Consider the following 15,912-nt stretch of genomic DNA (forward strand, 5'->3'; position numbering starts at 1 on the left):
AGGGAAACAAGCTATTCGTCAATGCTAGGTTGGAATTTTACAGACGTTTACACCACCGATTTACTGCTGCTTACGTGAAATAACTTGCGATTTTACCTGCTAAAAATTGTAGTTAGGTTTTAGAACTAGGCTAAAAAATCTTTTTCATGATGTAAATAAGTTATGACATCATGGACATTATCGCTTTGGCATGTAAACACAATAACTTCTGTCATGTCACAAGGCCCTCATTATAACGATTTCTTAAGCGACCTGCTAGTCAACATCTGGTACAGCAAATTACAATTACAATGTTGTTGATGGTATCGCTGAAATTCTTGTCAATATCTCCTCGATTCATTTGATCTCCCTGCGGAGCCTGTGCTGATCGAAACTCAGTCATGCGACAAACAGGCTGTGATTCACGAAAGATACGATCAAATTTTCAAGTAGTCTTTCGGTCAGATTTTCATGCCTTTGTCATTCGACTTCTTCCAATGGCATTTCAAGCTCTGCTGTATTTACATTAATACCTGAAGCCAGATAAAAGATTGACATTACCGACCTACATTTTATCATTTTGGAAAATAGTGTTCTTAATGCTGATTGATTGCATATACCGTTACTCATTACTTGCGACTTGTCGATCAAACTGTGTTATCAGCCGCGTCACACATGGCCCGAGCAACGCTGACTGTTAGCTAGAACGGTAACGTAGCGTAAAATGTTTATAAACTTTTTTTTCATTGGAAATCGTGATAACTTTCGACTTTAACGACCAACCATTCAGTCGTAGTGTATACAAGTCGCCAATTGAATTTTGACAGATGTCTTCCATTTGCAGTGGATCTCAGCAATTTACTTCTTTGCAATCCTGAAGGCAAATAGCCACTCATTCTTCCATCTTTTCTCATGTAATTGTCTTCTCTGTGACTAACTTACTACCCAACTCGTTCGAAAACTCGCGCAAAGCTGAAACCAATCTCTGCTCTTTTTCGTCTCTGTTGGCTGATTTGCTGGCAACCAGTTGTTAGAAATTGGGTCGACTCTTCACGCAACTGACTTGAGCACCAACGCTAAATACTGTTTTTTCTTTCTTTGCATTCCTTTTGACTGGTACCTGGCGTCTACTTGTTCAAGCATGCTATCGTCTGCTGGAGCCCTTTTTGCTGTCAAGTGCTCTCATGAAATGCGAGATCACTAAAACCTTTGATGAACTGAAAACGAGAATGTCTTTATTAAAATTGTTACTGCGTTTTCTTTACTCTTTCGCCTTCACATTTTTAAGTTAAATAATTTGCTAAGTGAGAGCAACATTCTCTCCATATTTGAATAAACACCCTTTTACCGAAGAAATCTTCGCTTGCCAAAATCTTGGAAATTTCAAAATTAGTTAAAGCGGCTTCGCTTTGAAATTGAAATTTTGATTTACCATTGAAAATGATCACTTCTCATTTAAAGTTTTTACTACACCAGTCAAGAATCGCCAGACCGCTTTTCAACCTTCTGAAGGGACTTTGAACTGTCTAACACAGATTGATTCGGATTACGTAAGAAACGAAAATATCGCTGAAGTACAAAACTGATGGTGATATATTGTTAAGATGAAATGAAAAGTTGTTTTGTTTGGGAGTGGTTCGCTTGGTATGCCCTTGTGCTAAGAATAGCCTGTTTGGTTCTATTCTCATGTAAGAATCTTTTCTACTTGTGTGTCTTCAGTTTGAACGCTACTTTACAGGCTTACGAAGCCCGTCACTTGCGATATAAAGCTACTTGAAATATCTACTTTTCACTGTTTTGCGAATCGCAGTTGACGATTTTGACGCTGGAAAACACGAATAATATCATAGGCCTGCATGTTTCGTAAAAACAACACGAATTTAAAACTATGAGGTTTTCACAAGAAATGAATTGCAAATCGACATGAAGTAATGAAGTAGTCTGTGTAGTTTTTTATAAACCCCCTCCTACTAACATATGCAGATAAAATATCAATGGGCGGTATACATGCCAAAATACACGAAATGATAAATATTACTTTTGAATGGAGCGCCCGTATATTAATCAGTGGAAAAAATTGTAAATGTCAGATTCGACCATCACCGAAAGAGACCAGGAGCATATGCAAACAATAAAAGCCAAATAAACGTTTATCTGGGTTAAAATAACCTCATTAGTCAGTTTAAAATTAATGAGGTCGGGAATATAAAATTGTCTGGATGTTTGTGACTTTTCCAAGTAAGCATTAGCCCTTGGTTACTTGTATCGCCAAATATGGTCATCACATTACGTTGGCAATATAATTTGTTTCATAGGTCGAATAGCTAGGTTATTGTCGCAAAGTGATTAAAACACGAGATTTTGTAAATAAAAATGTTCACAAAAATGCGATATTAATTATCACTTACCACTTTACGACCAAGCCTAGTTTGTGACTTTCACTCAAGAATGTGACGATTTCTTCGACTTTCAAGCACTCTTCGGTCAAAAGTTCAAGAGGTTGTTCTACCGCAAAAACACTGTCCACAGCGAGGGAGTAGAACTGAAGAATTGAGGGAGTATCATTTTATTTAGAAAGTATACCACACGACAACGGAAAAAGCCTGGAAACTTCCACACGTACACAGAAAGATGTGTTCTAAGAGATATTTTTGGCAAAAGAGGCATCATTTAGAAGCTCTTAACTACGTTGTCTGCGAAAACACGGAGTGACATTCTTGAACTTGTCAAAAGGAGACAAAAATGACCGATAGAAAACGGAACTTGCAACAAGATTGTTTTTTTTTCAACCGACTCAAATCCAAAACATCCACCTTGTCGTTGCTAAAATAAATCTAGTTAAAGCATTTTAGATCGTATTTTATTGTCAACTCGTTGGAATACTCAGAATGTCGGCAACAGCAATGCAGATCTAGGAACGCTTATGCAGTATAGCGCCTCTGGGCAGGACGTGAACCAACGATGTATGTTGCTCATGTTACTCTAAAACGACATCACATTTTGCCAAGACCTTAAAACGACAGATGACTTACAAATAAAGCAGGATGCGAATAATGGAAGGCAGCATTGAATATACGCGCTTGAGGCTGATAATAATATAATTAGAGTAGATTTGAAACTTGTACAAAGTTGACAAGTCAATACAGACCTGCTGTTGAGTGAATGGGGCAAGCAATCATGAAAGTTGAGTGAATTAATAGACGTGATGTGAGATCACTTGAATTTAATTGCGTCGGTTCTCTTGGGAAATTGTAATTCATATAAATTGTCTCACCTATTTAATATCATCAAGAGATTTTTCAGCAGTGTAAGTGCCTTAAATAAAAACTGTCTACAACGTATAAATGCATTAAATATGTTGCAAATGCTCGGTTCTCGGCAGATTCAGGTGTGAAGAATCTGCGAATCAATTTTGCTTGCCACATCCTAGTAAAGGTAGTCAAATGCTATACAAGCAGTAATAGCAATGCTGGTGTCGTATATTAAACGCTTTCACAAGTCACAAACATCAACGTTAGAATTAAAGCAGATTGTAAAATAACCAATGTGTCAAAAAAAATCTTAGGTAACAATTAAAATCACATGTTGTTTAAAATTTAAAACCGAATTAAAATGATGAGATTCCCTGATACAATGTCACAGTGATGACGTAAGTTTTCTACACAGCCCTACACCATTACTTCTTCACATTATGCGACCGCATTTGGAGGTAAACTTTAACCATAAACCAAATACGGATTGTTCAAGTACCAGAATAACAATACGAGATCCAGACGTAGTTCTACAAACAAATATCACTTCGAAGCTTTGGAAATACTGAAGCCCACTCGAAAGGAAATGGCAGAAAAACACATTCCCTGCAAAATATCTATAGAAAGCGGATTACTCATCGCACTTGTATAAATAAAAACAACCGAGCCTTGAATAAATGATTCCAGCAAAACACTGCAAGGTTTTTCATTTCAGATTCTTCACAACAACAAAGCGGACAAAGATCGTTTTTTGCAAAAGTTGAGTCTATTGTTGTTCAGACAATCACATCATTTAAGCCATATCGTCTTCGTCTTCACTTTCCAGGACTCTTCTTGGAGGGGCCTGACCTGAAGGAGTGGCATGGACCGATTGAAGATCTGGACATCCGGGATAATCACGAGGATGCACAAGCAAGCGGGCGTGGGATCCATTCAGTAAAAGAGTTGTCAGATGGAAAAGAGCAAGTTCACGTAATCCTATGGAGGAAATGTTAAGAAACAATTAAAGAACTATATGTAGTAACTACGTATATAACTATAAGCAGCTTCCATAAATTAAAGTCTACAAATTCTGTTTTACTTGCTCATGTGTAGAAGTTAAGACAAACCTGAATCTGATACTTTCGTGTTTCTCAGATCGAGAGTGAGCAGCGACGTGCATTTCTCACGCAAAACCTCGCTACGCAAAAGCAAGTTGTCAACGTGAGTTTGACGCAAGCTCAGTGCGTGAAGGCTGCTCCACTCGATTTCTGATGCTGCGATCAATATTTCGGACAAATTATTATGGGTTTAAATGCTGATGGTCTATAAAAGTATGACGTAAGTGCAACATTAAAGTTACGCAGTGTTTATTTAGACATAATACAACAGTTGGCGGAGTAACGCATCGCAAACACAGTAGTAAAAATTTACCAAAATGTTTTTGAAATGCATCAGACTATTGCAGCATTAATTTTAAACAAAATAACATCAAATTAATTCGCTTAACCACACAGATACAGCCAAATGTGCGCTAACACGTACCAGAAAACATTGCGATGATTCCACGAGACGTAAGAGGAGTGTTGGTCAGGATAAGTTCATTCAACTGAGGAAGTAGTGAAGATAGATGCAGAATCCCGGTGTCTGTGATGCTGCAGTTGGTCAAGTCGAGCGATCGTAAGCTGTCAAGGAAAACATCCAATGATGCTTGCGATATAGGTGTTGTTATTGTTCATCGGGCAATATGAGACTTCAAAAATCATCGTTTAAAAAAGTTATCACAAGCAATATTTGTAACAATAGAGACGTTTAATTAAAATGAAACAACAATCACCAAGGAAATTTAGCAATGAAACAAAGCGCCCTGTCATCAATCGAACGATGATGGGCGAGGTTCATGTTGACAAGCGATGTTTCCAGCAAATTCTTGATCCCGTGTTGAGTGAGCGACGTGCGGAATCGAAAGTTCAACTGCTTCAAAAGTTTCATCCCTGACGTTTTACATTCATCAGAACGTTAATTTGGTGTTTAGGTTTGTTCAAAACAACAGACTTCAGTATAGTTCGAACCTTTCAAGTGTTTCATGAACGAGTCACCAAATTCTATGACTCCACTTGACTCCAATTCAGATGACAAGCACAAGCCGACAACATTCAGAGAAGTCAAAGATGCCGAGAGTGTGGCTAGATGCTGAAGTTGATCGGGATACAATCGACAACCTCATTTTCAAGATATTACAATTTATTACAAACATATGGCAATAATCTTTAACGTTTTGTCCAATGTCATGTAGGTTGGTGTGTGTCATCTTATACGTCTACAAGACTGAACAAACAGCACGCTGGTATGAAATTTAGTGCAATATCTACCCGCTATACTGAGGTGTTTTAGATTCGATGCTCTGGTCACGATATCGAGCAATCTACGAACGTTTGTTCCATCAATGCAAAGTGACTGGATGGACGAGAGGTCAAAGTTCATTGATTTATCGCTTACACCTAGAAAGAAATATGTATAACGTCGAATGAAAATTGAGTGATTGACGTAAAGTATACGCTCACACAGTCCCATACTGTTGTGATACAGATCTGGAATTAGGTATAAGTAGGTTGGTGGAAACACCAATATATCGACTTTCATTGTTATTAACATCAACATAAATCTTGCCGAGAAGCACACCATACCAGGCAAATTCTTTAAACTTAAATGGGTGAGTGAAGATCTTGGAGTGCTCAAATATGAGCACATACCGTTGTTCGTGACGTGAGTGCCATCTAGCGTTAGGTGTTTGAGGTGGTGCAAGTCTGCATAAAAATAATTTTCAATGGAATTTTATTTACAAGAAAACTTCAATAAATTTAAAGATTTAAAAATTTCCATAAAAAAACAAAAATGTTTAATTTTAAGTGGCAAAGACCTTTGAAATAGAGAAAGATATTGTCTGTTATTTGATGGCAGTTGGCAAGGTCAAGATACACAAGTTGAGTTAAAACAGACAACGTCTCCATTCCCTTGTCCGTGAGTAGACTGCACGAGCGTAAACTTAAAATACGCAACCCTGCAACGTTCAAAAACTGATTAGAGCAACATTCATAAATGTATGTTTATGGCAACAAATACTTTATGAATTTCATATTTTGGCAGGATCTTGGGCAGTGGTTCCCAACCTTTTCCTAATTACAGACCCCTACGTGCAACAACCCTTTCTTGCTGACCCCAATTTTAAAATGTTACTTAATAAACTGTTTACGAGAAGTATAACTTGCGAGCCACACGTTGGGAACCACTGTCATACTCACAATGGCAAGAGTACTTCAGTTCATAGAGGAACAAAATTGAATCATTTGATATCGTTGAGAATCACAGTACATAATATAATTGTTATAACTCACCTGGAAAAATTTTGCATGCGTTGATTAACTGATTAGTTGCGTAGATGTAGTAATCCAGCTTAAGCCTGACCAAAGGCCTGGGGTGGAAATACAAAAGACAACTTTAGTAAAAACACAACAAACCAATTAATTACTAGATAGTTAATGAAAGTAACAAAATTGATAAAAATTGAAACATCACGGGCCACAGAAGTAACTAACCTTGATCTGAACAACTGGATTGTGTTAGAGTTGAGACGCTTATTTTCGATGAGCTCATTGACCATTTTATTAACGAGCGTCATTGGAAGATTTCTTACAGAAGTCAGGTTATCTCGACCTTGGGCTCCGATTCGATGTATCACTGCCTGCCAACAACATTGAAAGATAAAAAACATTCACAAATAATGCAACAGATTCCGCAATGAAGTTATCACAGACAAGAAACAAGAAGAAATAAAAGACGCAAATAATGTTGTTAAAGTTAGAACGTTACAATTCATGTGGAAGAAATACACATTAGGATGGTCGGAAGTAGTGGTTCTTCATAATTACTGCGTGTACTATAAATTATTTACTAACACGGAAAGACATTTGCGTCAACTTCTCAATGTTCTGCAAAGGGATATGAATCTCTTCAGGAAGAGGATCTACAAACGAAGTAAACTTTATCAAGAAAACGAAAACTTCACCAGTTTCAAATCTTGAGCGAATTATGAAAGCCAATGATTTATCCGATAATCGAAATGACAAGAAAAGCAATTTCACGCAAATGAATAAACCTTCGTGATGTTGGAGTCTTCCTTCCAGAGCTCGCATCACCAGATTTCTCCTCCTCTGCGACTCCAGTTCCGCCTCTTCGTGCTCATCTGATGTTTATCAAGAAAATGAGCTCTTACATACAACCAAGTTTTAAAGGTTTGACTTTGGCGAATGCTAAGAAGTTTTAAGAGAACGCTACTTTTGAAGCATAAATTTAGAGAAACTGCTGGAGAAATTTAAGTGATAGTTCCTGTCCCTGAAAACACCTTAAAAACGCCGAATACAACTATCGCATGTTTTTATTTTTTCCTGTGATATGCATATGCATGATACTGAAGCACTGAAACTCAAATTTTTACATGCTTTCTTGCATGCACAATATTTATTTGCTGATACCACAATAATTACATCAACAAACAAGATACATCGAAACTACATTTCCAATAGAAAACACATAATTGAACTCTTCTAGTTCAAATGCTTAACAGTGATGTGCTACTCTAATGATACCTAGCACTTGCCTTGATGATTTTCATCCCCTTCATGATGGTCTGGACTCCTAAAAAGGACACGTTTAAAGATATTTACTATAACAACTGCATCGTACGTAGCCTGCTTTTTGTCAATTACTTTTTATTAAAATTGTATGCACGAAAATTTCTCATAGTATTTAGTTGTTTGAAATCTCACTGCTGTTGCGAGTTGCTTTCTTCCTGCAACTGCCTTCCAGCACCCCAGTTATGATGACGACTGTGACTTTGGTCTCGTGGCTGCTGAGGACGCGAGGGAGGAGCAATTACTGGCTCCTCTCTCCTAACATCTTCCTCCTCAACATTTCTATAAGAACAAACAATCAAAGTGACGAAAAAACAAAACCAAAAAGTGTTGGATTTAACGAAAATATCCAGCAGTGAACTGTGTTATCAAATTATCGTGTTGTTCTGCTACAATCACCTTTCCATAATCTCTTCAGGTTCATGTTCAGCTTCGTAACCAAGTCGATGTCCATGGCTAGCTGGCCACCGGTGCTCTGCATGAGGTAAGGGTACGGTGGGTGGGGTGAAGGAGTAGCGTTGATGTGGTGGAGCCTCCTGCATAGCTTGCCCCACAGATTCCACAGGATTGAAACCAACATGGTGGGGCACATTCTCCTGTTGAGCAGTATTCTGACCTTGAAGTAGTCTCTCATCACCTCCTGAGTACACCAGTGATATATCACAAAATATACTTCCAATGTTATCTTAGGCAAGTGCTTGCACATAACCTTAACTGTAATGATACCATTGCTTGCTGATACAATTTGTCTAAACTCTAAATGCTTTTAAACAATATTTATATGTTTCTATATTTATAATATATTTTATAGTTGATAGAATTTTATTTTAACATTTTATTGTCGTTATTGTGCAGATAAACAACCAAGCTACCACGTGTTGGCAAGCACCTAAATTGTTGTTAGTTCATTGGTATCACAGCTCACCGATTTCAGTGACACGGGCAATTAAACTTGACGATGGGCATAACCCCAGATTGTGCAGAGTCTCCGATCCCGTCGACGGAAGTTCTTTTCGAGGAAAAGGTTGCAATAATTTGATCTGGTGACCATCATCTGTTGGCAGTTTGTCTTTCAAAAAATTGATAACATCAGGTATCGTTTGACCAGGTAGAAACCTCTGTTGTACTGATGAGCTATCGGGAAGACGTATCTATAAAAAGCAATGGACAAGAAATTCAGGACATCAGAATTCCTGACATTAACTGAAGCTCAGCATGAACCCAATTGCAGTTTTGGAATTCACTTGTCTGTGAAAAGTTGACATAAAGTCATGTCACTCTAGTCACTTTTTTCAAAGACTTGGCTTGGGCAGAAGAAGATAAGTTAGTGACTCAACTTCGCTTGACTAATTGTTGTCAAGTATTTAATTATGAATTATGTGTCAGGATTTTACGATGAAACGATTCCTTTTTTCATTCAAACACGTTTAACTGCAACTTAAAATAAAATGAAGCAACTTCTTCATTTGTTGCTTTTTGTGTAATAAAAATGAAGCAACTCCGAAAAACACTAAACAATTTTTTTTTGAAGAAAACGGTATTTTTGCTTTTGTATGGTTTGTTTACAGATATAAACTGACTTGACTCTACTCGGCTCTGATTTACCAAATGACTCGAATCTGACACGAGTCATTTGTCTCAAAAGACTCGGCTTGAAAGTTTAAAGGTAAATGACTTGACTTGCACCTCGTGTTTGATTAGACTTTCAGTTAATAGTTATGAAAGTTGTAAGTGGTGATGTGAACTAGTTAATTTATGTCGAAGTTAGACACGTGTATTTGAACACAAACCTGCAACACGCATGAAACTTGCTTCTTCACTGCTGTTGATTTTGTTGAAGTTGCAGATGTACTTGGTGTTATAGGGGGAGATTCTGTCGCTTGCTTGGATGACTTCAACTCTTGCTGGGCTTTGCGGTCACCTTTAATTTCTTTCAACACACTCTCCCTAACCTTTGATACAGATTGTATCGATGAGAACTCATAAATTCATACAATACATTGTAAATTTATCGAGCCAAATTAAGATTTACTTTCTACTGGAAAATTCTTGCTACAATTGAGCGCCAACTTACTTTGAGGCGATTTCTTTTATCTGCTTTCACTTCTTCTTCGAGTTTTTGTCGTTTTTTATCTAAGATCTTTCCCCGTTCTTCTCTCGTGGCGGCAAATCGACTGAGGACCTTCAAGAGTAAAAATTGTCATGTTATAATTGCATAACATTTGCAATTCTAATTCATATTGATGTTCAAAATTGATCTACTAAGTGCTAAGACCTTTTGTAGCGTAGTGTAGTTGAAATATACAGTATGATGTTAATACTGTAATTGATGCAAAACGTTTGTAATGTAGCTCAGTTATATAATCATTAAACTTCCTATTTATTATTAGTTACAACATTAGTTGTACACAAGTCTGGAAAAAAGTTCAGTGCTGTCTTAATTGGGGAAACAAGAATGCAAATACTCACATCATACACAAAATATCAGTAAGTGCACATGAAGACTTGAGTGGAAGAAACACAACTAAAGTGAAGTACACTGACCATGCGAGGAGATGTATCTTTTTCGACTGCTCGTTTAGTGAGACTGGTGTTAGCCCCACCTGCTGGTGGTGCCTCTGCAGCATCAAAACTCTCTTCTTTTTTTGAGCCGCTTGCTGCAACATATGTAACACCATAAATAATAAGCCGTGCCACTGTCAACATTCTTGAACCTATTCCCAGTACAACTTGTTACTGGGTAAAACTTTTCAATCAAAAAATATAACAAAAGATAAAAACACAAAAGCATATTTAGTCTTACATAATCAGAAGTTGTATATATTTTCTTTATTTAATATTGTCCTGTAATTCTTCTAAATAACACATTATTTTAAAAGTACATATTTGTCAAACAAGCAAATGAAAGCATAAACCTGAGTCAGTAGTGTCACCTCGTAGTGACTGTGAATGGAGAACAAGATGACCGGATGATTGCATCGGTTTTCCCGATAATATCCAGTCAACTGCTTCATCTGTTGATAACTTGCCCATTCTAATCGCCTCCTGGCAGTCTTCATGGTTGAAACCCATCGACATCAAACTTGCAAGTAAATCGTCGATTGACTGCGGCAGAAAGTATGTTAAATTTGACCTTGTTCCGAAAGTAAAGAATAATATTTATATGTAAACTTGTACTTTACTAAGATGCCGTGTCACGCTTATATTTGGTATAATATAATTGGCATTCACTGCTAAAGTCATCTTTGGAATGTGAAAATTCCTGATAGAAATAGTAAGCTAAATTTGGCAACAAATATTTGGTCATTGAGCTAGGGTCAACACTACCAGTATTTTTTGCATTCTTTGGGCTGTAGACACATTGCATTTTCTAATTTTGGAAAAATTTGGCACAATAAGCCAGTATTACTGGAATCAAAAAACAACTGTGGCTGCTGATAAAATACTACAGCAACAACACACAAATTCTAATGCAGTAAGTACTTTCAAGCTGGGTAGAAATTTTGCATATGAGAAACAGACTTTTAATGGTTGAAACAGCCAACAGTGCAAAATCACCACTAACTATAGCCTATAAATTAAATTAGCCGGTATATGTAAATAACTTATAATAAAGAATTTGACAACCTGAGAATTAAAGATACAGATTGGCATTACTAAGCAAGGTGAATTATAACATCCAAAAGTCTACTGCTGTTAATACTTGAACTGTCATATTTGAAATTTATCTCATCAATTACAAGAAGGAATGAACCTATGTGACAGTCATAGGCGTAGCCATAGGGGGCCACGGCCCCTTTCCCCCAATTTTGTGTTTATAGGATTCTACATCAGGTGGAAGTGTCTTAAATTAAACACTTTGTAGTTCCCTTGAACTCATGAAATATTTGCCCCCACTCCAAATTTTTTTCTTCCTATGCCACTGGTGACATCCAGCATCATACTAAGTTACAATCTATTTTACCAAATGCACTTAGGTTGCAAAACTTACCTCTGTATTTGCCATTACTGGTTTCAAAGCTCATCAACAAAATTTAAGAGAATGATCCAAAATGTGGAAGGCTAATCGTGTTTCATTGGAAAAAATGCTAAAATCCAAGTTATTTCTGAAATTCTTCATTAACTCAAATTAAACGTTAAAAAACATCTAGTGATAAAATGAAAAGAAATTGTCTTTCTATACTTAAAGATCTTTTAGCCAAAGTCTCTTTTTTAGGCATCGCAGTTGACATAACACCTTTGTTGTAGCTTGTAGGTATTCGTAATCTACACCAAACTGAATTTTGAAGTAGGCTACGCATTGCACCGTGTGCTATATACAGTATACAATGTTGCTTTATCAATTGCTATAAGGACAAAAATATGATGTACTTCCTCAAATTTTATATTATGCCAAGTAATATAGTGTCAATGTCTGGCTTGATATGCCCCGATTAACATTCATAATCATCATTCCGATAATCAGGGAAGAGGGAACTACACTAATCTATGAAACTAACAATTATATATTAATCTACACAAGTTGCGACACTAATTTGTGGAAACGAGGAAGTTTTGAGGATGCGATTTAGTCATGAAAACTGAGAATTGGTGTTGATGGAAACTAGGCTAGTTTTGGGTAGAATTAAATTTGTGACTTCCACACTTCTGTAGAGTAGGGCTGTTACCGTCTTAGAACAGTGTTGCCCTAACCAGGCACAATATACCGGTAAACAACCAGCATAGCCTATTTCTAGTACCGACAGCCAAACCAGCCAAGTGTAACAGACGCTTATGTTAACAGCTATATGGTAACCTAAACTAGAAGGTATTAATTAGAGAATATGAGCGGGTTGTTTCCAGGACTGCAGAGTACGGCAGTTTTCGCTGAGACGCTGAGGTGTGTGCCAGAAAGCAGCCGGTGTGCACTGCGACCATGACCCTTTGCAGCTCGGCTGTTTTGCAGTCATAGATTGCTGCAAGGCAAGGTACTATAGAAATTGGGAAAAATTAGTGTTTCCGGTTTTTTCTTTTTGTAGAGATATTGGTTATAAATAGTAATTTTGCAGTTTAAATCGGAACAAAAGCTAGTGTCTCCTTATTTATTGTTATTTAGAGCAGGGCTTCCCAAACTTTTTTGCTCGCGACCCCTTTCAAACTTCTGAAGTTTTCCGCGACCCTTCACGTTTAAATTGATAAGCAGTGCGAAATATACATTAGTCATTAGTGACATTTATTGAGATGCAAAGACTGAATTCAAGCAACCAGTAACTTACTCAAAGCCTACTTACTACTTTACACATATGTAGGCTACTGCAAACAAAAAAGCACACACATTTATTCAGTGTGATTGGTCCGACTGCTTTCTGCTACAAAGCAAGTCCAGCCGTGGCTCAATATCTGTTAATGCTGGTCTCAAGGCGGTTTCTATGTTTATTAGGCTGGAAGTATATTTTGTTTTGATTGTATTTTGTACTTCGTGTAAAATTGGTATACGCGCTGCGACCCCTGAAGTTCGTTACGCGACCCCTTGCGGGGTCGCGACCCCCAGTTTGGGAAGCCCTGATTTAGAGGACAATGGTTTGCCCTGGCATACAATGCCGCATTGTTCCTTGACAATGCATTTTCAAATTTAGTGAACATTATGGTCAGTGTAATAGCCTAATCCTAATAGGTGATGCAGACGCATAGCCTGGAAAAGAAACTAACGCTAGATCATATAGCACACGCATGTTTTCCATGGTAAATTTTAAAACCATAAGTTATGCTGGTGTTGCCAAATCATAAAAACACAAAAATAAATCGTACACACGTATCAGCTTGACACCTTCAGATCTTGCATTTCGGCTGATGAATCTATGTAGGCCTAACCTTGCAACCCAAAAAAACTAGTAAGAAATAAGGTTTGTTGATTCGCTTGTGAGTTCATTCAACAAAGATGAAACTGGTATGAAGCTATTAGAACAAAAAAAGAAATAATGGACATTCTTGAGTGCTGATTTCAAACCTATTAAGCGTGCTGGCCTGACTGACTGACTGCAAAGTTTAGCCATTTTCAGCAAGATCTTGGGTACGTAAAACAACCAAAAATAACAAGTGCAGTGCGCAAAACTGCTCAGACGCAATGGAAGTGCGCAGTTACATATTAGTATCTCTTAATTTGTGTTCCCTTTAAAATCATCTAAAGCTTAATCTGTGCTCTTTTTAAACCCATAGTTGACCATCGTGAGTAGAAAGTATTTAAAGTGTGAAGTCAAATGTAGACCAGGTCATTCTTATGTGCTAATTGGCATAATTAGCCCTTATTCGTACGGAATTCTTGTGCAGATTTGATGATATTATAACTTTATTTTCGTAACGGTATTCTCGTGTGTTTACTAACAAACGCTGCAGCAACGAATGACGTAATTCGGAAGTAATAGAAAATGGGTCCCGTATACTAAACACGGTCAAAATATAACATAGCGCTCGTTGATAAATACACGAAATAGAACCCAAATAACATTATAATATCATCAGAACTACACGACAATTCCGTATAGGAGTAAGGGCTAATTTAACAATTAGCACACTTACATGATCTAATTCTTACACATAAAGCAGAGTTTCGAGGCTAAGGGAAGGCCGACGCTTGGGCGCTGTACGCTATTTCTACAATATCTTACAAATGCCTTCGACAAAGCACAGCGCCGCGTCTTTACCTGCAAGCTACACATTCTGTTTCTAGACAAACAGACGCATGGTCTGTATTGTCATTAATGATAATAGAGCTTGTCAGTGGCAACAGCAGAGGCTTCACTCTCACAACCGGTTACGAACAGCAAAATAGATCAAGACATGTAACAGAGATCAGTCTACTCTATAAAGGTCTCTGAAGAGATTTCTCGCTTTTTGTGATTGGCAGGTATTTGATACAATTGTCTGCATTTACGACTCTTGAGTTATATAGACTTTATATAAGCCAGGTGCTGCAATATACACGGCTCGAAAAACCATTGATACAAATACAGAAAAATTCATCGGAATACGATGTTATTTAAGCATTACCTTTGTAAAAAACAAATAATGTACACAATCTGATTAAATACACATTAAAAGAAAGTTAAATTATGAGTGGCAGAAACCGGTGGTCTTATTCATATCGACAAGATATAAGTTTATACATTGCTTGTGAGTGTGCAACCAGAATTAAAATTCATTCGATGCGAAGGCACATGCAATCAATCAAGTATTTTTTGTTTATTTATCTACGTCCTACAACGATAACATAACGTTCATTTGGTTGCCCACATGATGAAAATTCCTCAAATTTCTCTTTGGTAAGGTAGGCTACGCGAGCTTCTGGTGCATAAACACTTTACAGAAACACATTTAAACAACTTTGTTATCGATTTTGAAACGTATATCTCCACTCGCTTTCCGGGCTATCTCGTGCAAAGGTCACACGTATGTGAGGTAAGTTTTCGTACGCTTGACAGAATTCGATTACTTCTGGAATTATGACGTACACTTTTATGGTATCCGGCTGAGGAATCACCTCGACGTCAGCAAACTTTTCCATCAGACTTTGCATTTCGTCGATCAGCGCTTCTCTTGTGCCCTCGAGTGGAGTGTCCGGATCAAGTGCTGAGTGCTCCTCAATTTGTATATTTCTCGGCCAGGCATGAAAAGTTTTCCCATTGTCTTCGAATTCCTCCACTTGACCTTCGACCCGCACGGTCCTGCTAAGCTTTGTCCAGTAGAATGACGCAGCTACATGAGAGTTTTCTTCTATTTCTCTAACTTTTCTCGTTTTGACATTGGTCCCAAACACAAACCCTTTCTCGTTTACATCGCCCAAGCTCACAACGCGAACACTTGGCTTGCTGCCTTGCCCGCACGTGGCTAGGGACATTAGAAAAGGCTCCACCACTTTGTGCTTGAACGCATCCTTATACCATTCCTGAAACAAGGCAACTGGATTGCCTGCATAAAATTCCTTTAACGTGTTCACTTCCAGGAGACTTTCTACGTCATGATCAACAACCGAATGT

General features: G+C 37.6%; 1 protein-coding gene across 2 annotated transcripts; it reads right to left on the minus strand.

Moving 5' to 3' along the window:
• Window positions 1-3,440: 3,440 nt before the first annotated feature.
• Window positions 3,441-12,043, minus strand: LOC143460212 (uncharacterized). Of its 2 annotated transcripts, none has more exons than XM_076957643.1 (21): window positions 11,892-12,043; window positions 10,834-11,005; window positions 10,445-10,557; window positions 9,975-10,082; window positions 9,691-9,852; window positions 8,826-9,051; window positions 8,300-8,540; window positions 8,036-8,182; window positions 7,867-7,904; window positions 7,366-7,452; window positions 7,166-7,233; window positions 6,806-6,951; window positions 6,605-6,681; window positions 6,130-6,270; window positions 5,897-6,016; window positions 5,582-5,710; window positions 5,282-5,431; window positions 5,047-5,203; window positions 4,755-4,894; window positions 4,340-4,486; window positions 3,441-4,208 (listed from the first exon to the last, which is right to left on the minus strand). In XM_076957643.1, the coding sequence occupies exons 1-21, from the start codon at window positions 11,904-11,906 to the stop codon at window positions 4,024-4,026; spliced, it is 2,769 nt and encodes a 922-aa protein (XP_076813758.1). In that variant the 5' UTR covers window positions 11,907-12,043; the 3' UTR covers window positions 3,441-4,023. The 2 variants fall into 2 exon arrangements, with proteins under 2 accessions (XP_076813758.1, XP_076813757.1); XM_076957642.1 differs by having other exon boundaries at window positions 10,816-11,005.
• Between the last annotated feature and the right edge of the window lie 3,869 nt (window positions 12,044-15,912).

Source organism: Clavelina lepadiformis, chromosome 5 (assembly GCF_947623445.1).
Source record: "Clavelina lepadiformis chromosome 5, kaClaLepa1.1, whole genome shotgun sequence".
Classification (NCBI taxonomy): Eukaryota; Metazoa; Chordata; class Ascidiacea; order Aplousobranchia; family Clavelinidae; genus Clavelina; species Clavelina lepadiformis.

Excerpts from the sequence above, each read along its gene's own strand:
- LOC143460212 (XM_076957642.1), bottom strand. Across the intron at positions 10,558-10,815 it reads AGGTGACACTACTGACTCAG|CAAGCGGCTCAAAAAAAGAA; the intron begins GTTTATGCTTTC and ends CATATGTTGCAG. Across the intron at positions 10,083-10,444 it reads AAGATACATCTCCTCGCATG|GTCCTCAGTCGATTTGCCGC; the intron begins GTCAGTGTACTT and ends TTACTCTTGAAG.